Here is a 20,188-nt window from a genome sequence, read left to right as displayed (position 1 = left end):
GTAAGTATTGTTGTTTAAAGGAAATATCTTCTCTCTGGTTCCATATTTCGTGAGGCTGGAGGCTGTTTGGATATGGAACAACAACATAGATATTTCCTGTATTCTGTGAGAATAAACAAGGTGTGACGGTTTTATCTCTTGAAGTGTGGCCTTATATTATTGTAGAATAAGGGGAAATTTAAGACAGTCTTCCCAAATTACAAAACATTACATTCTGTGAATAAATCTTGAAAAGAATCTTTCATGACACACTATAAAGTTTGAATAGTCTGTCACTGAAATTGATGTGCAAAAAGTGTAAAGCACGATTACAAAACCAGGCTTTTGAGCACATGATAAAAGAAATTTAAAAGGTATGTCCTAAAATTTTGCCTAGTAATGTATATTAACTAACATTTTTAATATTCAGAAAATTTTAGCAATTTTGAAACAACATTACGACAAAACTTTCCTCTATCATACAAAAATTGAACATTGCGCTCAGGTAAATAATTTAAAATCATATTTCAATAAGTATTGCAAAATTTATTTTAGCTTGCCTCATAAAAGTGAGCAAGATGTACTCATGATTTTAATGAAACAGAGGTAGTGAAAAGTAATATTAAAATAAGCATAACTGAGTCTATTGTCAGGTATGAATATTTTGTCTATATTCTGCAAGGAAAATCCAATGAAGTATTTGGCCTATAGTTTATTTTTGCAGCATCTAACATTGTTTCAATGGGAATGTGTTGTTGCATGGTACTTGGTTTTGTCTATTGCTATTATCTACATGTATGTATGTAAGTGTGCATCAATACATCTATGGGATGCATGATAATCCATTTATAAAATCTAAGTATTTAGTTACATGTAAACTGTAGCAAACTACAATTTAGTGTGAATAATTTTCCCCCCTTCCCCCCCCCTCATTTGCCCCTTTAAACTGATATAGGCAAATTTGCATCAAGTAGTAATAAATCAGGAATTAAGACTGCGTCTACTACATCATCTCTTGTTATACCACCCTCATCAAGTTCATCTAAAACCTCATCATCAGGAGCCTACATGCAAGGTTAGTATGGTAGACGTAAAGCTTTGTGTCCTTGGGAAATGGGTTTAAGCTGAGGGTTATATATCAATTTGTTGAGTCTGTGTATGAACTCCCTTTATACTTTTACCTGTCACATGCCCGTGAGAACGCCCTTAGCGTGATTTTTTTTTCTAAGGGAGTTAATACACCGACATGAAAAATTGTTACATCAATCCAGCTATATGTTATTATTATTCTGATTGATTTGACTCTTAAAGGGATGGTCCGGGCTGAAAGTTTTTATAGCTTAACCCTATCTAGGCCGGGGGGGGTCTCGGAGGCCCCCCCTCAACGAATCGCGCAATATTTTCACCGTGCAAAATTTTTTGACCGTACCGCTAGCTGACTTTTTACTGTCAAGTCTTGCGCAACTTTTGAGATTAATTTTGCGTCGCCCAGGTACGTGGTTCTGTAATTACACAACATAATGTAAGTGCATGCAGACCAAAAATTTGATTTTATGTACAAAGTCAATGCAAATGGTGTTTTCAACCAAAATTCATAAATGTATGATTATTTTTAGTTTTGCTGGTCTAAATTAATTTTTTTTATGCTTTTTATGATCTCAGAAGAGTCCCCAACAAATTTCATTGAAAACACAATGAAAAACAACAGGTAAATAAAACAAAGAAATACATAAGAAATTGCAAAAAACAATATAATACATAAGAAAATGATTCGATATCGCAATTTTTTTTCATGTACACTTGCTGAGAACACCACAAACAGTTTCTATACCAAGTACATTTGGAGCTTTATTTAGGGAGTTAGAGGAAAAGTATGATTTCGCATACTAATTACGCATAAATTAGAATAATCACTTAATAGCGATTCACATGAAATAAATTACTATACAATTGTGTAGATTATGTCCCAGGCAACCCGCGTGCCAATTTTCGGCGCAATTGCACGGTCAACGGCCGAGATCTCAAGGAGGGCCTGGGAGGCCCCCCTCCGTCCATATGAACTCCCAAAATACCCCAGCGTAGATAGGGTTAATTTATAGAGTAGAATTCACTGGAGTAAAATGTCGAAAATTTCATGAAAATCAGATAACAAATAACAAAGTTATTGAAATTTAAAGTTTAGCAATATTTTGTGAAAACAGTCGTCATGAATAATCATTTGGTGGGCTGATGAAGTCACATCCTTGTTCTTTTGTAGTTTATTATATGAAGTAAGGTTTAGTCAAAATTTTCCTCCAAGAACTAGAAAAATTGGATTAACAACTGATTTAGTGCATTAGATATTTATTGCTGCAACCTTTTTCATTATAAGGGAGACATATTATTCACACAAGTATGAAATAATAAAATAATTATGATTTTGTGTCATAACAGAACAGAAGAAAACAGAAATTGGGGATGTGACATTAGCCCACCAAATGGATATTCATGACGACTGTTTTCACAAAATAGTGCTTAACTTTAAACTTCAATATTAAAATTTATTATTTGTTATCCGATATGTATTATTAATATGTTATCCGATATGTATTATTAATATAAATATTTTTAGCCCAGACCATCCCTTTAACCTTTACTTACCTGAGTTATTTTGTGAGCTGCAAGTCCGGGGGGGGGGCTTTTAGGCACCCCAAGATCTTGGTCGCAGATCACATAATCGTGAAAACAAATGCACAAAGGTAGATAATAATAATAATAATCTATGCTATTGCACTGGAAAATTCCACAAAATTCATATATTTTTGTCTCGCCCACCAGAAGCAAAGGCGAGACTTAACCCTATCTAGGCCGGGTTATTTTGGGAGTTCCTATGGCCGGGGGGGGGCTGGGGGGCCCCCCCCTAAGATCTCGGCCATCAACCGCGCCATCGTGCCGAAAATTGGCACACGGGTTGCCTGGGACATAATCTACAAGATTGTATAGTAATTTATTTCATGCGAATTGCTATTAAGTGATTATGCTAATTTATGCGTAATTAGTATGCGAAATCATACTTTTCCCTCTAACTCCCTAAATAAAGCTCCAAATGTACTAATTTTTGGTATAGAAACTCTTTGTGGTGTCCTTAGCAAGTGTACATGAAAAAATTGTGATATCAAATCATTTTCTTATGTATTATATTGTTTTTTGCAATTTCTTATGTATTTCTTTGTTTTTTTGACCTTTTGTTTTTCATTGTTTTTTCAATGAAATTTGTTGGGGACTCTTCTGTGATCATAAAAAGCATAAAATGAATACATTTAGACTATAAAAACTAAAAATAATCATACATTTATGAATTTTGGTTGAAAACACAATTTGCATTGACTTTGTACATGAAATCATGTTTTTGAGCAATTTTCGGTCTGACATGCACTTACATAATGTTGTGTAATTTCGTAACCACGTACCCGGGTGACACAAAATTGGTCTAAAAAGTTGCGCAAGACTTGAAAGTAAAAAGGCAGCGAGCGGCGCGGTAAAAAAATTTCGCACGGTGAAAATATCGCTCGATTCGTTGAGGGGGGGCCTCCGAGGCCCCCCCCCCCCGGCCTAGATAGGGTTAAGGATCCAAATGTCGTCCAACGGACGACCGTCAAAAACCTTATGACACATAACTCCACAACCGAAAGTCACTTTTCAACCAAACTTGGATGGTAGATGGACTTGGGGGACCTGCATATTATGCTGCTGTCGGAGGTCACCTGATAAGGTCAAAGGTTATTTTCAGGTCAACGTTAAAGTGCATGCAAGACTCTCTTATGACACCTAACTCTGCAACCGTAAGTCACTTTTCAACCAAACTTAGATGGTAGAAGGACTTAGGAGACCCTTATGTTAGGCTGCAGTTGAAGGTCACATGGTAAGGTCAAAGATCATTTTCAGGTCAATGTTTAAGTTTTATGCAAGACTAGCTCTCTTATGACATCTAACTCCGCAACCGCAAGTCACTTTTCACCAAAACTTGGATTGTCAATGTAGTCATGAGACCTGCATATCATGTTGCAGTCGGAGGTCACATGGTAAGGTCAAAGGTCATTTTCAGGTCAACGTTAACATTTATATGCTAGACTCTCTTAAGACACTCAACTCCGCAACCGTAAGTCACTTTTCGATCAAACTTGGATGGTAGAAGAACTTGGGGACCTTCATGTTAGGCTGCATTCGGGGGTCAAATGGTAAGTTCAAAGGTCATTTTCAGGTCAACGTTAAATTTTACATGCAAGACTCACTTATGACACATAACTCTGCAATCATAAATCACTTTTCAACCAAACCTAGATGGTAAATGTATGTAAGGACCTGCATACTATTGTGTTGGGAGGTCACATGGTATGATAAAAGTTAATTTTGAGGTCAACATTAAAGTTTACGTGCAAGACTCTTATGACAAGTGTTATTCCATCCCAGTCATTTCACAATGAAGTTTTGATACAATTCTGTTGCGTGCCCTCGTTAATCATGGTATTTTTGGTTATTTCCATAAGTGGGCACGACACAAAATCACTTTGGCCTTGTTAAAATGAATGAATGATGCTAATTTATTCATAAAATCACACTTTTTGCTCTAACTTAACCCTAAATAGATTGGGCTATTTCAATGCCTAAGAAAAGGGGGGTAAGTGATTCACCCCCCCCCCCCATATCTGTCGATTGCATGTTTGCGACAAAAATTGGAACATGCACTACCCATGGCGTAATCTACAAAACAGTAAGATCAAATTCTGCGAAAATCTCATTGCTAATTGATTATGCTTATTTATGCGTAAAATTAAAAGTTTGCTCTAATTAATTAAATAATTAAAGTGCTGATTTTTGGTCCACAGATTCTCTGATCAAATGTACTTTTAAAAGAATTTCAACATCACATTTATTTTCTTTGTATTTTATTGTATTCTAAATTTCTTATGCATTTATTGTTTTTCGACTTTTTGGTTTTTTTCATTGGAAGTTGTCAGGAACTTTATTTTGACCATAAAAAGGTTGAAATTAGTTGATTTTAATCAGTGAAAGGAAAAATGATACATGAATTTTGGCTAAAAACATGATTTGCTTTGGATTTGTACACAAATTCATGTTTTCGAGCGATTTGGGGTCTGCATGCACTTATGAAATGTTGCATAATTTCAGTACTATGTACCGAGGGGTCGCAATTTTGGTCTCAAAAGTTGTGCGAGACTTGCCAGTAAAAAGTATGCGAGAGACGCAGTAAAAAAATTTGCACGGCAGATTTATTGCGAAAAATGCTGAGAGGGGCTGAATGAGCCCCCTCCCGTCTTATTAGGGTTAATACATTGTTGTACAGTATCTGCAAAATTCCCTCATGACTTATAACTTGACAACTGTTAATCAGTTAGACATGAGGTGACAAGATGAGGTCAAAGGTCATTTGAAGACAAATGTTCAAGTTTACTGGCAAGACTCTTATAACAATTAACTTTACAACCATGGCTCCCTTTTCTACTTTACTAGGGTCATAGATGCACTACTGGAGCCTTTGTGTTATAATCCTGTCTGAGGTCAGATATCATTTGAGGTCAAATGTTAGAGTCTACGGGCAAGACTGTCTTATAAAAAAATCATTTTGCAAGTGTTTCTTTCTTTTCATATAAATTTCTGTCATAGATGCACTTTGGAGACCCTCATGTTATCGTCTGATTTCTTATTCTTTTGACAGTCTGTGATGTTCTCAAAGGACCATCACTTGGTCATGTTAGGAAGTGAAGACTTGAGAAAAATGGGGGTCGGACGTACAAAAAGGTTGATCATTTTATGGAATTCCCATCTGTGAATATATTCTAAATGGTATATGCAATATTTTTGCAGATGATGTCATAATTTATGTCATTGCCGAGAATACGACTGATTACAAGAGAATTGAATGAGGTCAATAAGTGGTATAGACTTTGTATCAATGTTGAGAAAACTCAGTTAATTAAAGGCTCAATCTTTGGATCAACTATCATGATAGAAGGAAAAGCATTAGGGTAGGTCAAAATAATGAAATATTTAGGACTTATAATGAAGAGTTTTAATGGAATAATCATGTCAATGATATCTGCATATATCTCTGGCCGTCAAAATCCATTTATTTTCTAAAATCATACAACCTTTACAACCTTGTTTTGATTACGCATGCTCAGTTTGGGGAAATCACCCCAATGTTTTTAGTAAGAAACATTTGAGATTGCAAAAAATAGCTGCTCAAATTGTCACAGGTAATATTGATTATAAGACAATGACACCAACCTAATGAAGAATTTATCATGGCCAAGTATTTAGCAAAGGTATGATTATTTTCTAGCGATTCTAATGTTTAAATGTATCAGTGGTTTTGCCCCATTTCGTCTGTGTAACAAAATTAAAATAGTCTTTAATCACCAAGGATTCCTTACTAGAAATGTCATTTCCCTTAATGCAATGTGAAAGTCTTAAACAAAGATTCCAATAACTTGAAAAACTCTAATTCATTAAACAGCTTCAAATCAAATTACAAAAAAAAACATTTTAAAAAATTGTCCCTATCCTTCTCCCTGGTAAATAAATTTACCCTAACCTCGCTATTTTTGTTTATGTAATGCCACATTTTGCTCACATAAACATTGAATTTTTTTTTTATTTTATCGTGTTAACATTTCATTTATCTTCTTCCTTTTGTATTGATTGTAGCCTTGTTTGATTGCTTCCATTTATTGTCTCGCCTGCATAGCAGAATGAGACTATAGGAGCCGCTTTTCGGCCAGCGGCAGCAGCATGGTCAACATTTAAATATCATAACTAAGAAGTATATGGACCTAGTTCATGAAACTTGAACATAAGAATAATCAAGTATTACTTAACATCCTACCTGAGTTTCAGGTCACAGGATTAACTTCAAAGGTCACTTTGGGTCAACAAACTTTGGCCATGTTGGGGTTATTTGAGGAATTGTCATCTTAACTTTACAAGTTTATGGATGTAGTTCATGAAACTTGGACATAAGAGCAACTGTATCCCAGAATATGCTGTGCGAGTTTCAGGTCACATGACCAATGTCACAGGTCACATAGATTCAACGAACTTTGGCCATGTTGAGGGTATTTGAAGAATTGTCATCAAAACTCTTAAATTTTATGGATCTGCAAGTTTCAGATCACATGACTAATATCAAAGGTCATTTTAGAGTCAACAAACTTTGGTAATGTTGGGGGTATTTGTGGAAGTATCATAACTTAGTTTATGGATCTATTTCATGACAAGTGCATCAATGTATTCATGAATACCCTGTGCGCATTTCAGGAACATGGCCAATGTCAAAGGTCATTTAAAGGACAGTTAACTCTGGCCGTGTTGAGAGTATGTGTTGAATTGGCATCATAACTTAGAAAGTTTATGGATCTAGCTCTTGAAACATCAACATAAGTGTAATCTTAGGTCACATGATCATGGTCAAAGGTCATCTTGGGTCAGTGGACATAATATTTCATTATCACATTAGTGCTTTCTTCTGTGAATGATTATTCATTAGGTGTTTTCAAAGACAGCACTGCTGCTATATCGAATTGCGTAATGCAAGCTAGACTGCCAGAGGCGTTCCATTTGTTTTATCTTCGCTGTATACTTTATTTACAATAAGATGCAGTCTTGACTTATATTACTACGTATTTATTCCCTTTATACCTGTATAAAAAGTGTCTTGATCCTCAAAAACAATGTCCTTATATTATCTTGTTTAAATAAAATTGAAAAGATAAAGTGAAAATTATTTCAAACATTAATGTTTAACTGCTAGACTCCCTTATGACACATAATTTGACAACTGCTTTTAGCAACCAAACTATTGTCCAGTGGCAACCAAACTTTCGTGATAGATGGACTAGGAGTAACCTCATATTACATTCCTTTCAGAGGTCACATAGAGAGCTCAAAAGTCATTAGAAGTTGTGTTTATTAAAAAGTTTATTTGCAAGATTCTGATATGACAACTATGCAACCGTTGCTTTCCTTTTCAACAAAATTTGGATGATAGATGCATTCATGTTACAGTGGCACTGCATGCCACATGGTAAGGTCAAAGGTCATTCCACTTCAAACTTTTTATAACAAATAACTTTGCATTATAGCTCTCTTTTCAATGAAACTTTTGCCACAGATGCAATAAAGGTATCATCATGTTGCAATGTTTTTGGAGGTAATTCGAAATCAGACATTTATGTTTACCCGCAAGACTCTTGTGAAATCAAACTTGGTTGGAAATAATCATGTTGTGTAGTCCATAGGTGGGAGGAACACAATCTGGCTATTGTGTTTGTGTTCATCATTATAAGCATATTTTCTCAATCACTACACAGATGCCTTCTACAATGCACCAATCCCTTTGAAAATCATAATGGACAGCTGAGAGGGTTTTTTGTCTCAACTGCGAAGCAGAGTGAGACTATAGGCACCGCTTTTCCGAAGGTGTCAGCGGCGGCGTCAACAGCAAATCTTAACCGAAGGTTAAGTTTTTTAAATGAGAGCATGAAAGTAAATGAAAGTATATGGACCTAGTTCATGATGCATGGCCATAAGGTTAATCAAGTATTACTAAATATTCTGCCTGAGTTTTGAGTCACATGACCAAGGTCGAAAGTCATTTAGGGTCAATGAACTTAGACCATGTTGGGGAATCAACATCAAAATCTTAACTGAAGGTTAAGTTTTTTAAATGAGAGCATAACTTGGAAAGTATATGGACCTAGTTCGTGAAACTTGGACATAAGGTTAATCAAGTATTGCTGAACATCCTGCCTGAGTTGTGAATCACATGACCAAGGTCAAAGGTCATTTAGGGTCAATTAACTTTGCCCAAATTGGGGGTATTTGTTGAATTACCATCATAACTTTAAAATTTGATGGATCTGATTCATGAAATTTAGACATAAGAGTAATCAAGTACCACTACACAACCTGTGCGAATTTCAGGTCATGATCAAGGTCAATGAACTTTGGCCAAATTGAGGGTATTTGTTGAATTACCATCATAACTTTGAGAGTTTATTGGTCTAGTTTATGAAACTTGGACATAAGAGTAATCAAGTATCATTGAACATCCTGTGTGCATTTCAGGTCATGTGACTAAGGTCAAAGGTCAATGAACTTTTGCCATAATGGTGGTATTTGTTGAATTACCATCATAACTGAAAGTTTATGGATCTGACTCATGAAACTTGGACATATTAAGAGTAATCAAGTATCACTGAACACCCTGTGCGAGTTTCAGGTCACATGATCAAGGTCAAGGTCTTGTAACGTCAATGAACTTTGGCCAAGTTGGGGGGTAATTGTTGAAATTGCCATCATAACTTTAAAAGGGTTTTTTTTGTCTAATTCATAAAACTTGGACATAAAAATAACAAGTATCACTGAACATCCTGAGCAAATTTCAGGTCACATGACCAACATCAAAGGTCAATGAACTTTGGTCATGTGGGGAGTATCTGTTGAATTACCATCATAACTGAAAGTTAATGGATCTGATTCATCAAACTTGGACATAAGAGTAACCAAGTATCACTGAACATCTTGTGTGAGTTTCATGTCACATGACCTTTCAAAGTACATAGGGTATAAAATGTGGATATAGGGGTAATCAAGTATCACTGACAAGTTTTAGGTCACATGATCAAGGTTAAATGTAAATGAACATAGTATTGTATCATTATATACGAAAATGGTGTATTTTGTGAATAATTATTTAATAGTAGTTTTCAAATTCAGCACTGCTGGTATATTGAATCGCGTGATGCAGGTGAGACTGCAGAGGCATTCCACTTGTTTTAATTTGCTGGACCAAGACGGCAGATCGTTTGAAGATTCAGACTAGTTGTTGTTTGTCCAGAATCAAGGACGATATTGCTGTTTGGATTCACAGATTATTGACAAGGGCTTTTCAGTTTTTACAAAAGATTCTCTGTGTTATAGAAGGCGTCTGTGTAGTGACTGCGAAAATCCTCTGTTGATTTAATTTGCACCATCCCTTTTCTAGAACATCCTGTAGCTATATGATTTTTAAAAAAATGAAGTCCTGATTTTTATTACTGATACATCCAGATAACAAACCCTGAACACAAGCGGTGGAGCAGATGATTTTCCTCTGTTCATAAGGGGAACATTCATATATTGCACCCACGCAAACACAAAAGATAATCTTCTGCTCTGCTGCCCTCAACCCTGACAAATTTCTTTTTACCAAGAACTACAGTAAACCATTCCTTGCATTGGGTATTACACCTGGGCCCCATTGAATAAGAATAATGATTATGGTAACTTTGCAATTCCTTATGACCATGGTAATGATGATCAACAGCCAATAAAAATCAAGGATTCCATGCAAGTTACTGTTGGATGGCAAAGTTACCCTAATGGTAGCTTTTATGCAACATGGCCTTGATATGTGAGAGTTAACGCCTGACATATGTTCCCTATTTGTTTGGCATGGGTAGAGGAGAATTGCTACATCTTTGCCAATTCTCCTGCCCCCTCAAGTGGGCGGAGCTCTCCTTTTATCTGGGACCAGAACACAATATACGACAAGTTGACCACACGGTCATACGACTCGGCTTCCTCAAGTTCTCTCTCAGGTTTGTGAAGTTGATCAATTGTTTCATGGCAGTCACCCGTTGGTCTTACATCATGCATGATTCATTCCCTTGTACTTCTGTGGGATTGTTTTTGTTGTTGCATTCTATACTCAACTTATGTTTTATGAGTCTTGATACAAATAGTTTACATTTGTGAAATATATTTTTTCACTGTGGTAGTATTGATATTTATCACTGGTTTCTAGCTAGCATTTTGTAAGGTGTTAAGAAGAAGAACCAAATCTTGTTATTTTGCTATTGATTAGTTTAGCTTGGAATTAAGTCTCTAGAAGAAAAATGTTGAAATATTTTGCATATTGATATTTTTATGTTGCTATCCATCATTTCTTTAATTGAATATGATTATTGTAGTATACAAGTATAATTTCTGTATTAAACTTAGCTATTAGCTAATTTGAAAGCTTAAAAACCGACCACACAGAAACGTTGTTGGCGCTAACAGAGCACTAAAAGCGAGGTTTTGCCGTCACAGAAACATACTGTTAGCCCAATCACTAGCTAGCGCTATTAGACTAACATTACAAGGTCGCACAGAAGCTAACAGCACAAATGTTTGAACTTTTCACTAACAATGCCAAGGGTACAATGCCACCATGAATGTCATAGAATAGAATGACACAGCCAAGTCCCATTTTAATTTTTTCATGATTGTCATTACTGCTGTTATTACCTTGTTTCCCCCCATTAAGAATACCAATGATTATGTACATGTGTACCTCATTCCCTTTTTCCTGATTTTACCCTGAACTGGTAAATTTATGTTTCAACACTACATGTAGGCCTATGTAAAACTTGTCAATGGTCATGATGATTACTAAAGCAGTGGTCATATTTACTATCCACTGTTAGGACAAATTCAGTTTGAATGAACATAAATTCATATATACAAATTAATAAGTGGGGAAATGGCAAATGACATCATCAGCTCGCCTATAGTACATATCATATAATTTTTACGGAATTTATGCAAAACTATATCACATTTTTTAAAATGCACTTTTTGTTTTATTTTATTAATGTTCAATTGTTTGTATGACTATACTCCACATCCTGCTTCCGATACACCTCCATAGAAGGAAGTCATTCTTCCACTCTACGAGCACACTTATACAGCCCCCTTCCCCTATCAAACAAGTATTGACTTTTGCTGTTAATAGATAATTTTTCAATGATGTTAAGGTGTATGTATTATGTTAAAACATGGACCTGCTATGGTTTAATAAACAGAATTCAGTAATACAATGTCATCACAAAGTAAGAATCAATGTTGCAAATCCAAGCCCCGGTTTAATGGGAATAATTCATTGAGCCTATGGGATAAAGGCCCTTTCATTGTATCAATCCGCATATCATCACTTAAGTACCTCATAGATCTTGCTCAACTATAAGGCTCAAACCCACTAACTACATCTGTGCCTAACCTGTGCATTCATTTTGCTCATGGTGTTGGTGGCTGATTTGTTAGCGTTAACAACACCTTCACTAACAGCGTTTCTTTGCGGTCGATACTGGGGAGGTGTATTGCCGGCCGTAGATTGCACAATCGCAGCAAAAATCTGCACAAAGGTTAGAATAAATTAATGTATGAGGTTACATCTTGGTCAGTTGCAAATTGATATATTTTGTATGAATCAATTATGCTACATATAATTTATTCAAGAACTCATACTTTTTTATACATGATGGTCCCCCCTTTCGACGCTTTACGCTACCCCGTAAAATAAACTGTATAAAATTGAGCATGAATGGAAATAATTTGGGAAATAATTGGGAATCGACATCAAAATCTTTCCCGAGGTTAAGTTTTGAAATGTCATCATACATGTAACTTAAAAAGTATATGAACGTAATCGGAGAAAGAGATAATCTGTTGTCAAACTGAAATTGCGACGTTTCAACTGCACCAGCTAGTCTTTGTCAGGCAATGAAGTGGATACTTGCTGCGTGTGCCTTTTATACTGAGGCTGCGGGCCGTAAGTGCCGGAACCGCCGTGGTATGATTGGTCGGCGCAACCGACCAATCAGAAGCCGCGGACGGTGCGATCAATGGGGGGCTTGTGGAAGTCTGGGAAATCCCGTCGGTTGCAGGTGATGTGGAAAGCGGAGGAGTTAATAGCGGCAGCTGTACAAATACTAATGTGGTTAGATGCAGACGTCGGAGGGCGGTCTACCCGCAAGCATTGGGTGGTCGTAGGGGTGCATGCCGGTGCATGGTCGGAAGCCATTCTTTGGGGATGTCAATGCCATTATCCCTATTGACATTAGGATGTAGATGAATTTGGATAGCCTCTTTAAACCTTGTGTACCAGTGCTTATCCCGCGCTATGCAGCTTACCTCGTCCCAATTGGGAGGGTGATCTGCATTCCAAGCATGCTCTGCAACTGCCGAACTTTCTATGGGCCGGTGCTTGACATCTCTGCGATGTTCTAGCATTCTTTCGCTATCGGGTCTGCCCGTTTCCCCGATGTAAACCTCGTCACAAGCCCCGCATGGTATCTTGTAAACAACGCTATCGAGTCTGCCGGGCAGTGCGGGGTCGTTGGGGCACACTAGCTGTTTATGAATAATAGTGTCGGACTTGAAAACAGCGCGTATGCTATACTTCTCTAAGTGCCGGCGGAGCAGGCAGGAAATAGAATCGACAAACAAAAGGATAAAAGTAGACCACATCGAAAGAGACCATGACTTCATGATCAAGTACGGTCTCGTTGCGCAGGAAATTCACAAAAGAAGCGGAGTTTCGGACAGCGTATTGATTGTTACCAATAAGCGGCAAGAGTATGTCGGCTAAGAACTTTGAAGTGTTGTAAGCGAACGAGCTTACACATGAAACAATCGGCGCAGCGGAACATCGGGTTTGTGAATTTTCAACAAGCCATATATCATAGGAGGCTGTTTCTGTGTGGGTCTAAGTACCCTGTAGGTCGCATCATCAATATCATCATTCTTATGTAAGCCGCAGAGAATGGTTGCAAGCTTGTGAGCGAGACAATCGCTAGGATCCTTCCGTAAGGCACGGTAAGGACCCGAGGTAATAAGTTCAGACATTTTGTTACAGTAAGTACAGGAATCCAGTACCACGCTAGCGCGGACATTGTCGGCTGGCAGAAACATAATGGCGCTATCTTCCTTGAGAGATTTCAAGGCTTTGTGCATGCCGGGTTGTTTAGCGGAGGTGAGGATCGCGTTGACCTCTCTGCGGACTGAGCCGATGGTTTCGGCATCGCGACAACGGACGGGGGATTCGATCTTAGCGATAATCTCAACAGCCGGTATGCACTTGGGAGCTATAACAAAGTTAAGCCCTTTGCTAAGCAGCACGGTTTCGTCAGTAGTCAAAACACGTGAGGACAAGTTGACCACTCGAGTGTCGGAAATGGTGCATGCGGAATCAAACTTACCCTGCTCAATGAGCTCGTTATACTTGCCTTGTTGGCGGGCTTTGCACTTCTCAAACTCGGCGCGGAACGTGCTGCCGTTGTAACGGAGGGTCATGTTGCAAAGTTCCTCGTTTAGTGTGGCCTTTATTTTTACGGTAGTAGACTCTATGGATTTGATGCTCTTCAGAGTCATGCGAGTCAGGCAGATTCTTTCTCGGAGAAAGCGGCGGGAAGTATTCAAAGCGATGAGTCTTGGTAGGAACTGGCAGGTGAATCTTCAGGTCTCTCGGGATGACGGAGTTCTTGATGCAGCGCGTGAGGAACGTCAGGTGGTTGGTAAATCTTGTGAGTTTCTTCGAGCAGCGCTCATGTCTACGTGCTAGCCTTAGGGCAGGGCGCCCGTACATAAGGTCATTAGTACGGAAGATGTTAATCATTGTGGTAGGTTGAAATCGGAGTAAGAGATAATGTGTTGTCTCACAGATTATTACTTAGACCCACACAGAAACAGCCTCCTATGATATATGGCTTGCCGAATATTCACAGACCCGATGTTCCGCTGCGCCCGATTGTTTCATGTTTCATGCCGACATACTCTCGCCGCTTATTGGTAATAACCAACTCCGCTTCTTTTATGGATTTCCTGCGCAACAAGACCGTACTTGATCATGAAGTCATGGTCTCTTTCGATGTGGTATCCTTGTTTACCAATGTACCCGTTGAAGCAGCATGTGATATCGCCCTCCAGCGCCTGAAGGCTGACGCTAGTATACCCGACCATACAGATCTCTCTCCTACCCAGGTCACTGCTTAGATTTGTGTTGAAGTCCACGTATTTCATGTACAACGGACACTTCTATGAACAGCAAGAAGGCGCAGCCATGGGAAGTCCTGTTTCCGTCGTCATTGCTAACGTATACATGGAATCCTTTGAGGAAGACCCGCTACACGCTTGCCCACCCGAATTCAGTCCGAGAATTTGGAAGCGCTATGTCGATGATACCTTCATTGTTACCAACAGGTCTACTACTGATTGCCTTTTGAATTATGTGAACGCACAGCAACCGTCTATCCGTTTCACTACAGAGACAGAAGACAATAAGCGCATTGCCTTCCTGGATACTCTTGTACACCGGGATAGTGAGGGCCACCTCACCACCACAGTGTACACAAAGCCTACGCACACCGGTCAGTATTTAGTTTATGACAGGGCTACGCATTGTATCGAAGCCACAATGCACCACCGCTGAGAAGCAACGCATTGCTTCTGCTCTTGTTTCCAATGGTTACCCGCGCTCCTTTCTCAACCGTGTTACTAAGGGAAAGAACGCCGCCGATGAAGAACTTGTGCAATACAAGTCTCCCGTTGTCCTTCCATTTGTGCATTCTATTTCCTGCCAGCTCTGCCGGCACTTGGAGAAGTATAGCATACGCTGTGTTCAAGTCCGACACTACTATCCATAAACAGCTAGTGCGCCCCAAAGACCCCGCGCTGCCCGGCAGACTTGATAGCGTTGTTTACAAGACACTATGCGGGGCTTGTGACAAGGTTTACCTCGGGGAAACGGGCATAGGGTTAGGGCGAGACTGCCAGAGGTACTCCACTTGTTAGTTTTTTGTTACAATTTGTGACATTTTTTCGAATCAAAATACTGTCAGATAATTTGTTTTCCTGATTTCTAAATGGGAAAAGTAAAAATGAAATGTTGAGTGAAAACTGATTCTGATTTTGTGATTGAAAACAGAAAAACGGCCATTCATCAACAACCTGTATCAGGAATGAAATCCCGGGGGTATGTAAAATAAAAAGAATAGAGAAGTAAACAAATCATTCATTTATCTGGTGATTTGGTGATTTTTTTACCTGATTGCTAAGAAAGCATGAATGCTTGTAAGCAAGCAACCAGAGGACCGACGGCTTAAGGTCCCCTCCGAAGGACCTGGTACTGAGGATTAATGCCTTACCAAAGGGCACTAGCACACCAAGTGGGAATCGAACCCTGGTCACCGGAATACGAATCCCCCGCTCTACCGACTGAGCTATAGCGCCTATCTGTTTTAACATATTTTAAATTGTAGATTTTGCTTTGACAAAACAAAAAATTGAATTGAAATTCTTGTTTCCTTTGCATTTTTTTTTTCATTTTTGCTTTCATGAAACAGAAAAGTGAACATTCTTCTTGTTTCCCTTGTATCTGAAAGTACCATTATCATGGTACGATCAGATAATTCCTTTTGCTCTGACCAAACCGGATTTTTAAACCATGTGCGTGCACACAGACTTTTTTGCAAGCTTGCATAGGACAGCTATAAGCACGGCCATCCAAAGAGCAGAAATAAAATAAAAGGAAAACTAGAATGAGGAAGAAAAAGATGGAGAAGAAGTAGAAGTTTACTTGTCAAATATTCCTCCCTTTTCCCTTCTTTTTCATCTTTACGTTTTGTTTCCCCCTCTTATTTCTGCTTTTTGGTCCGCTGTGATTATAGCTGCTCTATGCAAGCTTGCACAAAAGTCAGTGCGCGTCCACGTGGTGTCAATATCCTGTTTTGTCAAAGCAAAATAAATTATCTGATAATACCTTGACAGCGGTTCTATCAGATAATTCCCTTTTCTGATTTCGAAAAAGAAACAAGAAGAGGCGTTCATTTTTCTGTTTCGCAAAAAACGTATTCTTGTCATTGTAAAATGTGCAGTCACCCTGTTTTTTTCCAGAGAGGGAATAGCAAAATCAAATTTAAAACAAAAGTACCTTCGTGGCGTACCCCCTTTAAAGAGTAAAGAGTGAAATGTTTATGTGTTTTTTTATATTTTCTTGCATGAGGATTGTTAGTGATTATGTCTCTTATTCAATATCATTCTCATCTGTATGGTGTCTTTCTGATCTTTTTCCTTATTTCCTTTGATGAAGTTGTATGGTTGGTTTATTTCTTTTGCATGTTCTATTTATCTGAGTACATATTTATATCTTTCTGATTTCATGATTTTTACTGTATATCTCTGATTGTTTTTGGTCTTACTTATTTTTGTGTTGCTCTTTAAAAAAATCAAAGGTATGCCCTGTTAAAAATGGCCATGACTCTTCCAAATTCTAATTCATGACCCAATATTCTTTCTTTCTTGATTTCAGTATGATTATTTCTGATCTGATATATGTACACTCTCTGTATTACGGTACTTCTTTGACTGTATGTATGCTGTTTTATTCCCTTACTCCAGATGTGTCTGAAAAGAATTATGACTGGTGTTACATATGATATTAACAAATTTTGTGGTTTTGTGGCATATGCAACTATGACACTTGCACGATATCGGGGCCTGATGTCTAGTTTGTGCATTAAATTGTACCAGGTCGCTCAGTGATGTGGAGTACATGTATGTTGTTTTAGTCTTTCTGTTATTGTCAACAATCATAGTATTGATTATAATATGGCAATTATACATGAAGATTGACTTGACCTACTGAAGATTTTTGCTAGGGACTGGCAAGTGCAATACTCTGTGTAAACACCCTACTCTGTGATGCATAGTGTATTTTGTTTAACATGCTATGCCCAAGACCACTATTTGCAGGCCACTGCGGAACAAGTGTTGTGCTAAACCTTTAGAATTTTTAAGATTTTAGCACCAAAAATCTTGTGGCCAATTGTCCTGAACTATTTAGACAAGAGCCATTTCTAGGAAAAGGTGTCTGTATTAACTTCTAGTCAGCGGAATATTGGGTTAAAAGTTGGAAACTGGTCTATTTTGCACAATTTTGATTTGAAGAATCTAATAAGACCAGTTCCTAAAGTGATTTCTCATGATTTAACCACCTAATCTGTATAAACAAAAAAAGGCTGCCAAATTGATGATTTTTCAAGCTTATTGTCTCACATGCAAAGCAGAGCAAGACTAGGTGCCACTTTTCCAAAAAAAGGCTGCCAAATTGATGATTTTTCAAGCTTATTGTCTCACATGCAAAGCAGAGCAAGACTAGGTGCCACTTTTCCAACGGCAGTTGTTGAGCTGTAAACATTGAAATCTTAACCAAGGTTACATTTTTGAAATATGATAACTTAGTATTAAGTATATGGACCTATTTTATGAAACTTGGACTTGAGCTTAATCAAGTCACTGAGCGAATGACTAAGGTCAAAGGTAATTTTTATTAATGAACTTGGTATTTTATTATATGAATTATGTTTTGTGAATTATTATTTATCTTACATGTAAATAGTTTTAAGTTTAGATATGCTGCTATATTAAATCGCATAATGAAGGTGAGACTGCCAGAGGTGTTCCTCTTCTTTCTTCAATATTTCCTCATATTTGTTTTCACCATCATGGTTACTCCAAAATTAATTTGTATCATTTGTGAACATTGGTTATTCCCAGACAGAGCAAGAATATAGCCGCCACTTTTCTGACAGTGGCATCATCAAAATTGAAATCTTAACCAAGGTTTAATTTTTTTAAATATCTTCATAGCTTTGAATGTATATGTACAGCATCTAGTTCATTAAACTTGGATAAAGTAATCAAGTATCACTGAACAAGTAAATCCTTCTCGAGTTTCAGGTCACATATATACTGTCAAGGGTCATTTATCTTCAATGTATTAAGACCATGTTTGGGGAATCAATATTAAAAGCTTAATAACTAAGGTTAAGTTTTTGTAATGTTATCAACATATCTCTAAATGCATATGGAGCTAGTTCATGAAAAAATGCAGCGTAGAGTACAGTTGCTAAGTAAGCCTATGTATATTGTAATATTAGTCATGCAAACCTTGGGTCACATATTCACTTTATTTTGAGATGATAGTTGGTATATTGTAGATTTCCAAAGTTAAGAACGATATGGTTAGAACAGATTTCAGAATAATCAGACCAAAGAAAACATGGAAATTTGATCAAAATCGGACAACGAATAGCAAAGTTATGACAATTCTAAGATTTGCACTATTTAGGCAAAACATGTGTTTATGAATATTCAAGGATCAAATTAATGATGTCATGTCTCCACATGTTCTCTTGATATATTTTAATTTTCATTGTATGAAATTATTTTTATTCAAAATTTTGTCCACAGAAAATAAAACTATTGGTCAGGATTGACAGCAGCTTTAATGCATTGGATATCAGTTACTGCAACTTTTTCTATCATACGTGAGGCCCACACATGTATGAAAATATGAAATAATTATAATTTTATGTAAATAACATATTAAAGAAAATTGAAAGTGGGGACAATCTAATGAATATTCAAGATGACTTGCATATCTGTTTTCACAAAATATTAACTTTGGAATTCAGTAACTTTGTTATTCTCAAATGTTGATGAAATTTTCATCATTTTGCTCAGTGATTTAATATCAGCCTGTAGTACCAGTTCCTCCTTGAATGGTAATGTTCTGGATATAGACTACAGCAAATTAAGATTTGGGCAGCTTCATAAGCCAGAACTTCACTGCTTGCATTATAGGGTTAGGCTTGGGGTTAGTATATTGCTTTGTTTGGCAACATATCCATAAAACGTAGGCAGTGATTTTACAAACCGACTCGCACCAATTTTCTTGTAAATTTTTTTATAAATTATATTTATTTTTTTGCACATTCTGAAAACCCATGATTCACTCTATTGAATTACCGAATTTCAGATCAAACTTTGCATTATTTCAAAGAATAAGAGCCTATTTAAATGTCTTACGAACCGCCTTAAACCCTTTCTTTGATTTTTACGCAGTGACATAAAGCATTCTCTGTGTACTATAAAGTTGCTATCATGGCTCGCATCTCAAAGACCCAACCTAGACGTTGTGTGTATGCAGTGTATGTATGTGGTTTTTGCCGCTAAAAAACATGCGCATGGCATTGAATGATTTTACGAACTGGCTCAAAACGTGGTTTGTGATGCTAAATAACAATGCGCATGATATGTGGATTATACAAAGGACATTTGGGTCATTCTCAGAAAAATACAGCAATTGATGGGACAAAAATCGTAAAAATGAAGTCTACAGAATGGGTTGAATGATGCACATTGTGAAAGTACCACCTATGAGAAAGTGGCAACAGAAAAGAGGCAAGTTGCTGTTGCGTCAGTTTTAAGTACTGACCGGATTAGTCCATGCACTGTATATCAACGTTACGGAGGTTAATCATTAAAATTGTCCACTTATATTACT

General features: G+C 37.3%; 1 protein-coding gene across 2 annotated transcripts in view; it reads left to right on the top strand.

Annotated features, from left to right (window-relative positions):
• Positions 1-20,188, top strand: part of LOC121409331 (synergin gamma-like) — a 77,737-nt gene that overhangs the window by 42,397 nt on the left and 15,152 nt on the right. Inside the window, exons 10-11 of one of the 2 annotated variants that reach the window (XM_041601266.1) lie at positions 935-1,054; positions 10,482-10,619. In XM_041601266.1, the coding sequence (XP_041457200.1) occupies positions 935-1,054; positions 10,482-10,619 (258 nt within the window). The remainder of the gene's footprint in view (positions 1-934; positions 1,055-10,481; positions 10,620-20,188) is intronic. The other variant, XM_041601267.1, reaches the window with a different exon arrangement.

This window comes from Lytechinus variegatus, chromosome 2, assembly GCF_018143015.1.
Source record: "Lytechinus variegatus isolate NC3 chromosome 2, Lvar_3.0, whole genome shotgun sequence".
In the NCBI taxonomy this organism is placed as follows: domain Eukaryota; kingdom Metazoa; phylum Echinodermata; class Echinoidea; order Temnopleuroida; family Toxopneustidae; genus Lytechinus; species Lytechinus variegatus.
The sequence above is the reverse complement of the archived record's forward strand: the minus strand, read 5'-3'. Positions and strand labels throughout refer to the sequence as shown.